The sequence below is a fragment of the Calonectris borealis genome, chromosome 1 (assembly GCF_964195595.1).
Source record: "Calonectris borealis chromosome 1, bCalBor7.hap1.2, whole genome shotgun sequence".
Classification (NCBI taxonomy): domain Eukaryota; kingdom Metazoa; phylum Chordata; class Aves; order Procellariiformes; family Procellariidae; genus Calonectris; species Calonectris borealis.
Window position 1 is genome coordinate 37276258 of NC_134312.1, and position 17213 is coordinate 37293470.

At 39.3% G+C, this 17213-nt stretch overlaps 1 protein-coding gene and 1 long non-coding RNA gene across 10 annotated transcripts in view; both read left to right on the forward strand.

Annotated features, from left to right (window-relative positions):
• The first annotated feature begins 30 nt into the window (after nucleotides 1-30).
• Nucleotides 31-17213, forward strand: part of MON2 (MON2 regulator of endosome-to-Golgi trafficking) — a 117035-nt gene continuing 99852 nt past the window's right edge. For all 9 annotated transcript variants that reach the window (XM_075148693.1, XM_075148681.1, XM_075148654.1 and 6 more), the window contains exons 1-2: nucleotides 31-253; nucleotides 15521-15584. In XM_075148693.1, the coding sequence (XP_075004794.1) occupies nucleotides 143-253; nucleotides 15521-15584 (175 nt within the window). In that variant the 5' untranslated portion in view covers nucleotides 31-142. The remainder of the gene's footprint in view (nucleotides 254-15520; nucleotides 15585-17213) is intronic.
• LOC142081699 (uncharacterized) lies at nucleotides 8932-14654 on the forward strand. Its single transcript, XR_012673447.1, has 3 exons — nucleotides 8932-11679; nucleotides 12840-12910; nucleotides 14645-14654. It is a non-coding gene; the product is annotated as an uncharacterized LOC142081699 (long non-coding RNA).

Genomic DNA, 17213 nt, shown 5'->3' on the forward strand with positions numbered 1-17213 from the left:
CGCAGCGGCGGCGCGGGGGAGGGGAAGGGGCCGGGGCCGCAGCTGACGGGTTCCGGTGTCGGGCGCAGACGTGTCGGCCGGGGCCGCGGAGCGAGAGGCGCTGCCCCTGCCCGCTCGGAACAGCGCCCGGCCCGGCGGCGCCATGTCCGGGACCAGCAGCCCCGAAGCCGTGAAGAAGCTGCTGGAAAACATGCAGGGAGACCTGCGGGGCCTGAGCCTGGAGTGCCGGAAAAAATTCCCCCCCGTCAAGGAGGTGAGGGGCGGGCTAGGCTGGGCTGGGCTGGGCTGAGACGGGCCGGCCCGAGACGGGCCGGCCCGGGCCGGGCGGCGGGCGCTGCTCCGGAGGGGCCTCCCTCGTTCGCGGGGCCCGGCCAGAGCGGAGGCTGCCGGCGTGCCCGTGCCCCCGCGCCCTCAGCCCGGTGCGGCTCCCGGTGGGATCCGTCCTTCATGGCCGCGGGGTGCCGAGCGCCGTCTCTGCCGAGGCGCGGCTTTGCCTGTCGTGTTTGCTTGTGCGCTGTTGTTTTTAACGCGTTACCGGGGCGGGGGACGTGGGCGGGCCGGTTCACCTCGGGGAGTGGGGTGGGGGAGATAGATCATCTGTTGGCAGGGGCAAAACGGGGGCAGCCCCGCTTCACCCGCGGCGTCCTCCCGGGGGAGAAGGACGAAGTTTGGCTTGGCATCTCCTCACGAAACTCGCCCGAAGCGGGCTCGGTGCTGAGGGTTTGGGCGCACCGGCGGGCAGGCACCTAGCCAGTGCCTGAGGGCTGGCGCTCCGGTGGCGGCGGGCCGGTGGGCGAGGAGGGGCAGCCCCGCCGGTGAGGGCCGTGCTCTGCCCCTCCGGGACACGGCCGCCCCGCCTCGGGTCTGTGTCCTGCCCGTGCAGCGGAGGCACACGCGTTCGGAAGCGTGGCTCCCGAGTCGGCGTGCGTTATTTCTCGCTATCGCACCTCTGTGTCTGCCGGTATTAACCATGTGGATCGCTGGTGATCGCTAGCGTGCTCTGTGATTTTGGGGTTATGTGGCTTTCCCACGGCATGGTTACAACCGAGGAAGCTTGTGAGACAGAGAAGTTTAGGTTACTTTTTTCTCCCTTTTTAAAAATTCCGTTAATAAATTTATGTCGGTGGGATTGCATGTTTTATTTTTCAAACCTCAGTTTACTCTGCGTGCAGCTTGAGACTTCAGTAATCTTGATGAGCCGGATTACTTTAACTGAAGGGAAATTGTCTCTAATTTAAAGTATACATTTTAACTGTGTGTTTCTCTTAAACAGTCAGTTTAACTTTTTCCCTATCAGTAGTTTATCACTTGCCATTTTAAAAAATATTTTTTCTATGCAACAGCGGGAGGAAAAATACTAATATATTAGTATTATATATATTATATATTAGATTTTATATATATATAAAATATATTAGATTAAGCTGCAGAACCAGAAGGGTACCTGGGAAAATATGGTAAAGACTCTGTCAGTTTGGAAGAAAGGAATTACGTATGTAAGGTGGCTTGAGTTCCGATTAAGTGATAGCATGTTTAACGTTGTATGAAGCATTATACACGTTAACAGATTAATTGAAGCTAATGACTGTGCGTGTTTGAAAGGCATGAAGCATCATGCTGCAGCAGAGCATGTTATATACGATTATAGGTTGCAGAGGAATGCCAGCGTGTTTGAGAAATTGTGTGTGGTCACAGAAAAACAAGAGAAAGTTGTAATCAGTTCTGAGAAATTGTGTGTGGTCACATGTAAATAAGAAAAAGCTGTGGTTAGTGGAAAAGAAATCTGTGTGTGTGTTTTGGAGGGGGGAGGGGGGTGCTGCTTCTACTTTCTCCCGTGTATTACTGTGTGACTCTGAGTAAGTTGTTTGGTCTCTGAACAAGTTTCCCCACTGTGTTAATTTTTACTTTCTTCAAGATCTACAAAGGATGGGTAATGAAATTCTTAAGCTAGTCTTTTCAGTAATGCTTCATTACATTTGCCATGCTGAAGGTTAGAGTAACCACTGCATGTGCAGTTCTTGGTACTTGTTCAGCATGTTTATCATATTCTTGTGTAAGTATGACTTTTGTGTTGTTCCCTTTTACATCTCAACAGCAATTTGCATAGCTTCATTAAAAACACTTAACAAAGTTTTTCACAGTTGTCTGAAGTTTGGGTAGGTTTATGGAATAGTACTGGAAGGTGTTCGTAAAGAGGTAGGACTCTCTCTGTTATGAGTTGTGGGCTCTTACAGAGAGGTCTGAGGTGAGAGCAGTCCTATAGTCGGATGTATAATACAGTTGCAGGAAACGATCTTACTTCCTCACTTCTGGAAGCCATTTTTTTTGTTCTAGTTTTGAAGGAAACGGGTGTCCTTTTCTATCAAATCTCAACTGCTAAACGGGTATTTTACTTGCATGCATTTGGTTTGATCATGATCAGATTTGGCTAGAGTGATCAGAGGAATGGCATGTTCTTACTGATTTGTAACAGCACTAGCTTTTTAAACCATGTTTAAGCACAGGCTTTTTAAAACAAATTCCTACTACTTACAATCTCACTTTTTTACTTGCAGTGTAACTAGACTATTCTCATCACTACCACATGCAGTGTAATTTATGAGTTTATCTCGCAGGTGATGTGTTTGCTTCCATGTCACTTAATAAACTTATCGTACTGTGATAAAACTATTGAAAAACTCCTAGTCCAAAATTAGTAGTTATGAGCTATATTGTAGTTGTTAGATTTGATAGGTACTTTATGAAGGTAGACTGCGTTTAATAATCTTTTCAATTTCTGACATAATCTAAAATTTTACTCACAGCTATTTGTTATCATCAGCCATTTCTAAAACAATTTGTCTATTCTGTTTTTTTGATTTTTATATTAATACTGTTAAAATTCTGCAAAATGAATTTAGCCGATACGTTTGCTGCTGATAAAAGTAGTAGTGTAGTTCTCAATTCTACTTGTTGCTCAAATGATTAATTTGAGCAAATCCTTTTTTAATCAATATTATAAGGAGTTAGAAGGTGGTGTGATCAGAAAAATAGAGCCTGTTTTTTTTAATTAAATAGGGTTTTAGTTTTCACCTTTTAAAGATCTTTCTAATGCATATGTTATTACAAACTAATGCTGTATCTGTAATGTACAGAGAGACCAAAACAATATTAAATGATTCTTTGAACAGGCAGGTAGATGACAGCTGAAGAGCTTTATCAGGCCTTTTTCTTTTCGGGTGGGGTGGGGGGGTGGATGCAGCAGAAAAGGGGGCAGCCAGCTGTGGGATCCCACAGACTGTGGGATTTAGACCTTATCCTCAGTTAGGAGCTGGAAGCAAGGTCTTAAACCCTTACTGGAAATGGAACTTGGAACTCTTTGCTCTGATAAGCACTTTAGTCTCATATTTTTCTATTACTTCTGAGTCTGTAAAGTTTTCTTAGTAGATCACATTCATGTGGAAATCATGTAGTTGTAGGTTCAGTCACTAACAACAGTGGATTCTGAGGTTTTTGCTGACTCTTCGATAATCTGTTAAGAAACATTGAAATTACTGAGTTTCTCCCAATGTTAAACTTATGACACAAATATGTGGCAAACTTCCTTCCCCTTAGTTAGAAAGAGCTTTTAACTAAGAAATAACAGAATGTATTGTTAGCCCCAAAGCAATCAATACCTCATCTTTGCTCCGTGTGACAAATAATACCCGAGTAGGATTTTCCTAGGTGGTGCCACGTTAAGAATGGGAGCTGCAGAAAGAATCTGTGGGTTTGAAATTGTGTCGCTGACGGTGTCTGGGGATTAACTAACATGCTAGACTTATTTTTCTTAAGGGTGTGGGGAATACCAGTTACTATTAGACTCCAGACCCATGTCTGTCTGTTGCTAGGTGGTTTTGTCTGTGTTTGATAGGTGGATAAATGCTGTGTGATATTTCCTCAGATCAGCTCCGTCTACAGAAGTGTACTAAGCATGAAAGCTATGTCCTATGACCAAAGAGTGATTTGGTGGTTATGTCTGTGATATGCCAAAACTGTTTATATTGGCAGATGTACAAATAATGACATTGCTGAAAAATGTGTTCTTATTTTCACAATGTATTTCTATTTCCCAGTTATAAAAAATAGACACCAACCAGGGATGTGATAGAAGCTCTCAGGGCAAGCGTAAATTAAACAGTATCTTTTGGAGCTTGAGATTACAGAGGATGAAGCAGTCTTTGGTACTGGCGTAAGTCATGCTCGTGTTATCTTAAGGAATCTGATGTTTCTGCTAGAAAACAATACCACTTGGCCATTTTGCCCTTGTTTTTAATACGATGGGCCCTAAGCTTTGCTCTATACTAGAGTATTCTAATGCTTGCTTCTGACTCTGGACTGAATTGTGTGGCGCACACGTAAAGCTTTATAGACTATCTTAACCTGCTAGTGTCTGGAGTTTCAATATCCTGTGCTGAGTGTGTGGGAAGCTGACAGTGCTCTCTTTAGTGAACTGGAGTAAGAAGTTTGTCTTATCACAACATTGAAAATACTTCAGCGTGCTAAATAGGTTATCTGCTGTTTCTTATTACTGAGTGAAAATACTGTTCTGTAAGCTGCATCTGACTTGGTTAGATAATTTCACTGCATAAGAAACCTTAGAAATACAAGGGGAAAATATTTACATTCAGCAGAAATAATCGAGTTAAAAGAGAAAATATGCATACCCAAAAAGTTCTTCTCAGCCTGAATCCCAACCAGATATAACTCCTTGTTGTTTACACAGATCCAGTCCAACAGTCTCAGCTTTCTAGTAGGCTTGTAGTCTCTACGTTGACTTGTTTTTTTTCTTGACTTTTAAATAGCACTAAAAGCAAAATGAGCTTAAAAAAAAAAAAAACGCAGGAAAAAAATTAACTCTTATCCAGCTCCCTGTACGGTTAGAGGCACACTTGTGCTGGTAGGAGAGGAGAAGGGAGAGGGCAGGCAGGGTTGGGTGGGCAGGAACTGCATCCTCCCATGGCAGGATCAGCTTGGCCTGGCTTAGACCCGTCGTGGGACGGGGTGTCTCTTCTGCTTAGCAGCTGTGCAATGTGTTGCAGGTGTCTCTATGTTTTAGGATGTTTGCTGCTGCAGTGATTTGAAATAGTAGGGCTGGAAAAGAAATAGTGTTCAACTTCCCTCAACCTCGAAGAGCTGCACAGTTTTAGCTTTGAATACTTCGGTCAGTTGAAGTGCTCTCTTGAGACTCCTGAAAGATAGCTTTTGATAGCCTCTCTGTACTGTTTCTTTTCCAGACCTTTTTTTGAAACAGCAGCATTGCTTTTGTTGAAGTTATTGAGTTGTGTATGCCTTTGGCGTACAGACATATTTTTGAAACTGTATTGTAAATTAATTTGCTGTATCTAGGAAAAATAATAGAATACAACTTTGCAATCTTATTTTCCTTCTTTTATAAGTAAATCTATTTGCAGGCTCTTTGGGTAAAAGTTAAAGAATCCAGATTTGAGTGACTTCTGGATAAAACAAACTTTAAATTATTTAATTACAGTAGAAGTGGTGTGGGCTAGCAGAGCCAAGAGATAGGGTTTGTGCTTTCTGAGGGGCTGTCTGTTGTGTTCTGTGAACCCAGGTTTTATTCATACATTTCTTCCTTTGGAGTCCACTCCTGTCTGCACTGAGTGATATATGTGACAGTTTATCCCCTGGGTTAAATCATTCTCATTTTGGAACGATATGCTAATCCTGAACACATCTTAGGGCTAATGCCAAAAAATTATTTGGGAAGCTTGTCTTTTTAGGGAACCTCTCTGATGTTGGGTAGCTGTATGAAAATATGAGGATGTATTTCAAAATTTAAACATATTTATGATGTTGAAGTGATCATTCAGATTCCTAATGAAACTGGAAGGAACAGTTAAAAAAATTATGTGTGAATATTAGCTGTTTGTTCTGTAACAGTAACAATATTTTAGAAAATCTGTTGAATGCAGTGCAGTACACAAATCAGAGAAGGCTAAGAAAGAACAGGACATGCTGAAATGCCTTGTGATTTGGGCGTTTGAGTCACTTGACATATTACTAGCATTGAACGGTTTCTGAGAGCTTTGTGTTCATTCTACTCTTGCAGTAAAAAGATGAGCCGAGCGGACCTGGCAAAGAACAAACTTTTGTATGTAGACCATTTTCTGTAGGATAACCAAGTTTTGGGGTTTTCTGTTTTATTTTTTAATTAAAATGGATTAAATAATTGCAATACTATAGCCTACAGAGAACTTAATCTACACTGAATTTTCCAGGTTGGTCAGTTTTCAGGTCTTCATAGCATTAGTTCAGAAGGATGCAAATACTGTAGAGTTTTTTGTTTTCTTTAATGAGTATTCACTTAACTAATAATTTGAAGGTTCTTTTGAAATGTAGAAACTATGCTCTGTAAAATGCATGTTGTGATAATTAGGCAGCTTGCACTCAAGCGTGTGTTTTGTGCATGTGATTGGAGATTATTCTGTAGCATTCTTTAGTTGCCAGCCCGTAGCTGAGCTGGTAACTTGAAACAGCTGATCCCTAATATTTCCTAGAGTTCCTTTTATAATTCCTGATCTTTACCACTTTCCCTGTCTGCTAGCTTCATGGTTGGAATCCATTAACTTTGCAATGTTTTTTATTCAATAATGATCTGTGTGCAGTAGTATTTTTCCAAAATTACACTTTTAAAAGTGTACTGTTATGTTTCTAGGGGACCGTCATCTGTACAAGTGTGTTCTAAGCTTCAAGATTTATTATAAATCCTAAATTTCATGTCATCATTTAAGTCTTTGATAAGAAATGTCATGTGTTCAAAAATGATTCACATGCATATAGACCCAATTTCTCCATCATGTAATACCTTACAATTTAATGAATGAAAAAAATGAATAAAATTTTCTGTATCTCAGTCTATCTGTAAACTTTTCAAGTTAGACTTCAGTGCAGGATTAAGGTGCCTAACTTTGGGTGTTTAAGCTCCCTTCATTGATTGTGCAGGCTCGGTTTGTTATGGAGATACTGTCAATAGAGCCGAATAGCTATTCAGAGCATCTTGTAGCCAGGGGATTGATTCAGTCTGTCACTTACACATTAGGTATCTTTGCCACTTGAGATACATTAATGTTTTTTCCTTGGCTTCCAGCAGCTGGTCCAGAAGAGCATGGGATCTTTCACTGTCTGCATGTAGTTGTCTCGGATGCAGAGGTCTAAGCTTAGATCTCTGTATTGAGCCCCTACTAGCGGGTCAGCTGAATTAGCTTAAGGAGAGGCTTTAAGAATTAAGAAGCATTCAGTAGAGACTAAATCTCCAATGGGAGTCTAAATATTTAAATTTGTGCATCTTAATCTCTGATTGAATATCCATCTGCTTCCTATGGCTTCCTGAAGATTATACAGGAAACCTGTAGCAGAAGTTGGAAATTCTTGGTGACTGCAGGTCTCAACTAGTGCCCAAACTGTTGCCTGTTACTTCTTTTTACCAGGTGCCCGGCAAACAGGCATTGCTGTGTCTGACTGGGTGACTCTGAATATAGTATTTGTGGCAAAGCCTCAGGAGTTTCCTGGTCCCATCTGTTCTGACCGACAAGCTGAAGGTGAAATTAGTTTGAACTTCAAGTGTAAATCTCCTAAAGCTCTGAAACAGGGTGTTGGGTTTTTTGTTTTGTTTTGTTTTAATGTAGAATGATGATTGTTGTGACAAAAGTATGTCAGGTAAATTCAAGTGCTCTATTTCAGTGATTTATAATCAGTTGTGTTGTACTTGATGGATCACTCAGAAATCCATTAATGGTAGACATTTGGCTCTCTCAAGATATCCATACACTACATATATAAAAAATATTATCTATTAATATTATAGATAGAAAATATAGTGTGTATATATATAATTTATATATAATATAATACAAAATACAGGGTACATCCTGGTTCTATCCGACTGTGGAAGAGAGAAGTATAACTTAAGAATTTGTTGCTAACTGGTTGTGTTTCTTCTGTATCAAGTCTTGATTAGCTTTTTTGCTTTATGTCTACATCAGTGCTGTTCAGTATATTCATGCTGATTTGTTCTGTTGATTTATATGTGATGGTTTTTCTAGCTGAGGTGTAATATTTTGATTGTCACATGAAAACTCCTGATATTAAATATTTGTATTTCATTAGCTTTACCTCCACATTCACGTCAAGTACGGTACCTCCAGAAGCAACAGCTCTGAAGCAATTTAAATAACACTGGCACCTCTCCTGCCATTATTGATGATTAACCTTCAGGATTCTGAATTGGCTGCTGATACTGCAAACTGACAATTTCAGAAGATTAATGAACCAGAGGAGTAGTCACTCCTGTCAAGTGAGAGAGCACTTTTAATATGAGGGCAGCTAATATAGTTGCACTAAAGCTGGAAATGAACAAGGTTGTGTGTTTTTAAAAAACAAAACCCAAAAACTGCAATATCATAAATCTTGAATTGGTGGAGAAAGCATATAATAGAATCAGTTAATGCTTTTATTTTTTCTCAAAACATTGGAGCTCTGGTAATTGAGAATGGCACCATCCCTGAGTAGAGTCAAGTCTAGCAGGAATTAGAGTTTGGTATCTTCAACTGTTGTTTTGCTTGTCGTTGGGATCAGAAATGTACACTATTTATTTCCTTCATTGAGCACAAGTAGATCATGATGTAGAATAAACCAGAGCGATTTTGCTTCTGTCTCAGGTAAAGTGTGAACAGCTGAAGAAACTACTTTGTATACGAACAGAGACTGATGGTCTGTTTGCAATTTCTTATCTTTATATGCAAAATAAAGGTAATACAAACAAAACCAGCAAATATATTAATTTCTTGGATATTTTTTTTTTTAAAAAAAGTTAATCAGGCTGTTCAACAACTCACGTAAATCACACATTCCAAACTTAAAAAACTGGAAAACTGTAGCTGGTTTTGTGTTGAAGGTTTTGTGATAGTGAAAGCGGTTTACCAAAATACAATTTTCAATTTATAGGAAAATTAGTGCTATTTTACCATAATTGCTAAGATTTTGTGGAAGAAAAATTACAGTGAGAAACTTGTGCAGGAATTGTAGTATATGGAGTGATTTGAAAGGAGCATTATTGCTTTCAGTGTTTCCTGCTTTCTTTCTCTACTTGTACATATATCCAGGATGGAGCACACATCTGAACAGTGATTGCAAACTGCTTTGTGTTCACTACAGCCTCCCTTTAGGAAGCTGTGGACATTAACAAGCCCTCCCCTTAGTCTTGTCTTCTTCAGGCTGAACAAGTGCAGCTCTTGCAGCATCTCCCTATCTATTGTTCTCCATCCCCCAGCTGTCTTGGTAGACCTCCAATGAACTTGCTCCATCATGTCAATGTCTTTCTTGCACTGGGAAGGCTGAAACTGGTCATATTACTCCAGCAGCAGTCCCACAAGGGCCAAAGAGAGGGAAGGACTCCCTTCCCTTGACCTGCTGCCTATGTTCTTGCTAATACAGCCCAGCATGCAGTTGGCCACCTTTGTTGCAAGGCCTCATTGCTGGCTCTTGGTTCCACTTTGTTGTCCACCAGGACCCTAGGTCATCTGCTGCAAAGCCAGCCCACAGGCTGTATTGGTGCATGGGCCTGAACTTTGCATTGGCCTTTGTTGAACTTCATGAGGTTTGTACCAGCCCATTTCTCAGCCTATCTGGATTCCTCTGAATACACCCGCCCCAGAATGTTGAACAGTACCCTGAATTTTGTATTTGTCCACAGACTCTATGCCTTTAGCCAGACTGCTCATAAAGATGTTAAATGGTATTAGCCCCAGTATCCATCCCTGAGGATGTAGTAACTAGTAACGGTTACCAGCTGGACTTTATACCATTTGTAATGACCCTTTCAGCCAATCTTCCACCCACTTTACTGTTCATTTGTCCATATCTCACCAATTTGGCTATAAGGACACAACTGGAGATGGCATCAAAGGTTTTGCTATAGTCAACATGCAGTCAACAAAGTATGTAGTGCTCTCCCCTTACCCACACAGCCCATCGTCTCATTGTAGAAGGCAGTCGGGTTGGTGAGGCTCATGCTGAATTCATGTTGACTGTTCCTAGACATCTTCTTGTCCTGCTTGTGCCTAGAAGTGGCTTCCAGGAGGATTTGTTCCATAACCTTCCCAGGGAGTGATGTGAAGCTAACGGGCCTGCAGTGGCCTGAATGCTCTTTCATGCCCTCCCTTGAGATGTGTGTGGTGCTTACCTCTCCCCAGTCATCAATAACCTTCTCCAGTCACCGTGACCCTGATAGAGGGTGGCCTTTCAATGACATTGGCCCTTGGGTACATGGGCTTTTATGTGTCCAGTTGACTTAAGTACTTGGTTCATGTACTCACTGCCTGCATCTGCCTTTACGGCGAGTGGTGCTCCATTCCCAGAGACTCTGCTGGTAGGCTTTGCTCCAAGCCAGTAGAATGTGAGTAAGCTCTAATGCAAATACATCAAATCATTCAATATAATAAATCCCTGTGAGCGCACAGTGCTGCCAGATCAGAACTGGCATTTCACCAGTTTAAATCACAGGTAGAATGAGCATATATAAAAGAGAAGGGTCCGAGTAGGGATTGTACTCCTGGGGAGGAAGATAAAAATACAGAAGGCAAGTACAGTGCTTTTTCACGCAAATGTGGTATACTCGAGTGCTTTCATGAGGTTGATTTAGTGTGGAGCTTTTTGCGAGTGTGTCCTTTTCCAAATAATAGTTTAGCAGTACAGTAATAGCCCAGAATGTGCTTTTGCAAAGCAAGCCAGAATAGCAATGAAGTGAAACTGTACTTTACACAGGAGATCTCTTATCTAAACTATTGAATATAGGGTTAGTGTTCCAGTTGGAAAGGCAGATAATGATGAATAGAAAAAAAATTGTTCTTTTTATTTCATGTAATAGATGTGGAAGTGACCATAGATGACATATTACTCTCATCCAATCAAGAGTAATTTACTTTCGTAAAAAGTTGGCAAACAATGTAATGTAAATATCACCACAGACCATCATTCCTGAAAGTGTTCCTGAATGCTTTCCTTTTTAGAACAGAGAAATCAAAAGCTTGTGTAGTAAGAGCTGCAAACCTTACAGCAGTTTTGGTATCTCTGGAGATAGCAATTTGCTCCGAGCGTACAATTGAAACACAAATGGTCATTCAAAGCATTAGTGGTGGAAATTCTTTATTTTATTACTACTTTGTAATAATACTATCATACGTGGAAGTTCATACAAGAATATATTTAAAGTTAGATCAAGCCTTAGTAGAAATTAGCACATGCTTGCTTGTTGCATTAAGTATCTTTATGTGTGTATATAATTTTTGGTTTAAAAAAAAAAAAAAAAGATGCTGACTTCTGGTCATAATTGTGAGATACCAGTTTCTCTGAAGATCAGTAAGTTGATCCTTTTTAAAACCTTTTAAAAAAACCCTTTTTGAAACTTTTAAAAAATTGCTTATACAGTAGAGACAGTGGGTGTTTTTTCACTTTCTGAAAAGGGTCGCTGGTAAGAGATTAGAATTTTGTGTCATCTTTCCCTTATGAAAAGTTAATTATCTTGTTATTTTTTGATGAAAGAAGGGTAGCTCTTTCACATTTACCCCAGAGTGAGGGCAAGGCCATAGGGATTGCTGTGGAGCAACTGATGTGCTGTCAGATCACATCCCAGCTGACCCTCAGGTACGTTGCTTGCCTGTCCATATGCATTGCCACATTGCAATAGGGCTTCCATGATGCCTTTGCCTGTGAGAAATAAACCACTAAATAATTATACACTTACGTGTTCAAGCATAAGCCATGCCATTATTCCTTGTGGCCATTCTTGGGCTGCCAGTTAACATTATCATCATCATGGAGTTAGCTATAGTGGTATCTTTCAGTAATGTAGACTGATCCCCTGCAATTGGGTTTGAGAGCTTTCACGGTGTCCCTGAAAGACAGATTTGAGGAACCAGTGCCTTTCAGATGCACTTACTGCTCTGCTGCTGATATGGGTGGCTTGCCTTTACATCGTCCTGACCAGTAGCTAGTAGAATTGCATACTCCAATTATCCTAATACTTCCTTATGCTATTTATGAGTTATAGATTTTTATAGTCTGTAAGCGCATATTTTATGTGGGGAAGTTTAGCTCTGGGACTTAAATGTTACCTGGTTGTTGGAAAATGTTGATTTTGCTTGAGGATGGGTTAAGTCTTTGCTTGACGAGTGCCTGAGCAGAAATTACCTGTCTCTGTTACCTGGCTGGTACTTTTGGCCCTACACAAGGGTTAAAATTTCCGAAAAGTTGGAAGATGCGCACAGCACATCTAATGACAGGAAGGCTGAAGTTCTTCCCTGTTTGAACTGAGAAATCCGTGAGGAGGGGAAGAGTCTTGGATCTGAGAAACTCTTAAAGCTGGGTTTGAAAGTTTATATGAATTTCCACATCTCGGTTTCTCTTTCTCGGAGAGCCTCTGTCTATAAGGTAGCTTTAGGGTGAGGTTCTCAGGGAGCAATGTTGTTATCAGATTGTACCTTGGGAGAGGAACTTCGAGGCCAGGAGGCAGATATTATGCCTAGGCTTCTTTTCAGTTTACTTGCAACAGTACTATGTGCAATTTCATTTTTTTTGTACATAAATTCTCCATTTCTGTGAAGGGCGATTTCCATGTAATCAGCAAATACTTTGTAAGTTCTAAGGAAGCAGAAAGATGATGGGGCAAGTGCTTGAGCCCGGAGGGTCCTGTTGGATTTTGCTGTGAGATTATTGACTGACTGATTAAAAGCAAATCAAAGTATCCAGAAGAGATTGACTTGAACGTGTGCTATCACTGAGAGTCAATTTCTGTTCTTCATCAGTATTTGCCCTCCCCAAACTGAGTGCTGTAATTGCTTCAGGAGAAACATGAAACAAACCCCAATAATGGCAGGTATGTGTTTGAGACATTTTATTTTAGTTCATTTCACAGTTATTGATATTATATAATCATATTATATATATGTGTGTGTATATATAGTATATTATATGTACAGATATTAATAATATCTATTAATATCTCTCTTAACTTGCCAAGTTAAATTGATGCAATCCAAATACACTTTTATATTGATGTAAGCAGAATAGCCAGATAACTGTTTATAGTCTCATTTTTTCTACTGGTTATTTCTGGTCAGCTGAGGTAATTTTTTTTGGAAATGTTAATATGTGGTCTTTTTTACATATATAGTGGAGTATTGGGGTTGTTTTTGTAGGATGTGTGCAGCGTAATTAGTTTTTAATTGTAAACATTTTGAATTGGGATTCTAAATAGAAACAAAGCATAATGCAGATAATCATAGAACTTCCTATATCTCATGGAGAAAAACTATCTGTTACATTCAGGGCAGTAGTAAAAAGTCTAATAGCTGTTGTTTTGTTTTACCTTAGTTTTTTAAAAATATATGCTATTTTATATAAAGCTAGCATGGAAACAACTAACTGGGAGACATTATGTTGGAAATAATTTTTTCCTTCTTCGAGCAGAGTGCATGGTGTTTGCGAATGTCACGCATGTGGACAGGCTTAATATTTCTTTGATTCAGAGCGAGTTTGTGACTCCTGGCAAGAAAGAGATCGATTGCCAGTAGATGTGATGAGGTTTAGTTTGAAGATAATTGAAGTTGGACTGTACAAATCCTTCCAATTAATTAATAGGAAAAATTTGTTGTGACAAGACCCCCCCTAATTAGCTGGCAGTTTATAACTGAGGAAGAACGGGAATTGACTTAAAACTTAGACACTTCAACACATTAACGTAATTAAAATAAATGAGAACTGCTTTTGGCACTCTTCATTTTAATTATGTGAAAGATATATTTGCATGTTGCTTTGTGCCCATTTGAGCATGTTGTGTGTTAGTTCAGGCACTATGGATATTATTCTGTCTATATTTTTAAAGTAGAAACACTATGTTCAGCAAAGCTTAAATAATTCCCCAGGATTTCATTAATCTCTTCAATGATGGTAAGGCAGTGTTTAGTCTTTCTATATTTGTGTTGGGAAATGAAAAAAATTAAAAAGAAGTTGAAAATTTCAGTTCCACATTTCTAATTTAGCTATTTTGAGAAATATGTTTATCAAATCTAATTAAAATATTTGATTTTGAATTTGTATAGTCATCTTAATCTGACTTCCTGGGAAATCTTGTTGGAGTAGTGTTTTGATGGAGGAGGAATATTACTACTTGGTAGAACTTTATGTACTCTTGCTTTCATATTTCTGCTGCCACAGCTTGTCTGTGTCTCTAATCTGTTTTATATAGTGACTGCACACTCTTTAAATAGTAGTATCAGAGGAAAAATGGAAGTATTTAGTGTGGGAAGTACACAGAAATATGAAGCTAATCTAAAAGGGGGAAATGTACTTTGAAATTTGGCACACTAGTATTTTCCAGTAATGGGTCCTATCATTTGGGAAAATGTGTTGCGTTTATTTTGGTGCACAGTGTATTGAACGTGATTTCTTTAATTGTTTCCAGAGGTTTATAATGTATTAACGGAACTAAAAAATGGAAAGGAGCCGTTTGCAATCTATTTTGCGTTTTTTACACAAAACTTGTCAGAAATGGTAATTTTGAAATGCAGAGCCTCAGTGTTATATTTTAAGTTTGGTTTGATTTCATTAGAGAACATGACTTTAGTGATTTATGCTGGGAAGCGTTTGTGGACAGTTGAAGAGAGAATTGCTGTTCCCTCGCAGCAGTATGTGATCTCCTCGGTGGGTGGCTCTGCAGCAGCCGGTTGGCGTCCAGCCGGTCTTTGCACAGGCATCCCTCAACCCGCTCGGCTGCAGCCCCGGGTCCTGCTGGAGGGGTGCGTGAGGAAGAGGAGGATGCTGTTGTTCTGTCAGGTCATACTTAGTGGGAAAGGGGAGGAACTGTTGGTGTGGATTGTATGGCGTGCAGGGAAGAATGGAGAGTGCTGTTAGGAAGGCTTCTTCATAAATGGGTTTCATTCTGATTCTCGTTGTTAGTGAAAGTGTTAACTTTCGAATGGAAAATACTGCTACCCGACTGGAAGAACAGTAATAATATTCAAGTGTCGTGTACCACATCTAGTTTATTAACTGGATTTCATTGCTTAAGTGTTAAGTATTAAGCATTGATATAATTACTGATGTTCTCAGTTTCTTCAGCGTTTCAACCTGATGAATGTGATAGATTATATATCATGGTAATTGTTTCACAGTTTGAAACCGTACGGAGACTATGTAACAGGTTTTTTGTTTACTAATGATTTTTTCTTTGCATTCATAGGACTGGAAAGTAATACAATGAGAATCGTGATTTCTAAAAATTCTGAACCACAGAATATACCCCTTCTGTGGAATTCTGGAAAGGAATTCCGGAAGCTACAAAGATTTAAATTCTGCTTACTGAAAACACTGCAAAAATATTTTTGCTCTGAGACTATACATTTTTATGCATCTTCAGTATTCTTATTTCTTTCCAGATATTGATATATGAAATAGCATCTAAACTACTTATTTTCTTCTCTTCCAGGCTGCTGAATCAGGAATAATAAAAGTGAAAACAATAGCTGCACGGAACACTGATATTTTGGCAGGTAATTATCTGCAATGCAATGGGAAAAATAAACTTGGGTTACAGATCAAAATGTTAAAAAGATGTCTCAGATACATGTAATAATCCTACATGTCTTTTAGTATGTGCTGTATCAGTGATGCTTTAATTTTGGGCACCTAGCAAAAAATCCAGTAGCATGAGAATTTTTTAATACTACTTCTGTTTCATGTTAGTGCTATGCTGATGCTGAGAAAGGTCTCTATTTTCAGTTGTGGCTCTAGAAAAGTCATCATCCACTTAGAAAAATAACATGAAATGCTTAGATTCCAAATTCTCAATGTTTTATTCACTGTCTACGTTCCCCACAGCTGTTGTTGAGTGCTGTGTGTGGAATTCTGCAGTATGATCCTCATCTGTGTGTTTAGTATGAGTCTAGCTTTTGGAGACTTGTACCTGGCAGGCAAAAATCCATCTTAATCTGAGACAAGGTCATTCAATTTAAGATGTACCATTGCCTAGAGGGACAGGAGATATCTTGTGAGTTGCAGCTTTGTAAGTGCTTAAAACAGTATCTCTGCTTTATTAAATAGCATGTAAATTGATGGCTTCTTGCCAGCTGCTGGTAAAGCCTTTGGCCAGATTTGCATGTCCCTGTATTAATACTTGAGTGTCTACCCCATCTGTAGTCAAAATCCTTAAAATGCTAAATTATTTGAAGGGTCCAAATAAAATAGATGTAAAACTATTTCTTGTTTTGAGGGATGTAAATCAGATATCGGTAAGGAGGCACTTTCTAGAATTATTTGAAGTAGCAGTCCCACCCTTCAATATTTCACTGTAATGCCTCTTTTTTATTTGTTTATTTTCTTTGTTTTTACTGCTGTCATGAATGCTGACATAAGTGGGAAAACTATGCCAGGTAATGTCAGCTATATCAAAATACGCAAATGAACAAGAGAAATCTCTAGTTAGCCATTTGGGAAGCTGTCAACATTCTTTGGCATATTACTGGGTAAAGAACTCTGTATTTTAGAAAGCTAGTGTGTAATCCTGCAAAATTCTTTCTATTTTGAAATGAAGATTAAAAAACAGAGATGTGAAAGGTCATTGATTTTGGCCAATAGGCAGTCTTTATTTTTATCTTTTTGAGGGAACACTTTCTGGTAGTTGGTCAAATTTTGTAAGTACTTTTCCTTTGGAACGTTTAAACTAGAATGTAGTCAGTATTTATTTCATTCATCAAAAAAACTGCACAGATTTGTTGTTATGAGGTTTGGAAAACCAGCAGGTCCTTAAAAGTTATTTTGATTGGTTAGTCTTTACTAATAGGATAAAAACTTTTTTCCCAGTAAGAAACTGTGGAACAGAGGGAACATACTTTGCCTGCACATTATCCTAACATTCCACAGTTTAAACATAATGCCATTAAAGTCCCAGTTCTTTATGGACCCTTGTATTTTTTGAGGTATCAGTTGTAACCTAATCTTGTAGATAAGTTGATGTCAAGGACTCTGTTGTCTCCTATCTGCTATTTCAAATTTTTTTGGAGGAAGATAGTAAGTATACTTCAGTAATAATAAAGCTGCAAAAGGCTACTGTAATTGTGAAGTCTAGTGAAGTAGATACTTTTTGACTGCTAGATGATTTAGGAACATCTACTAGACATTCT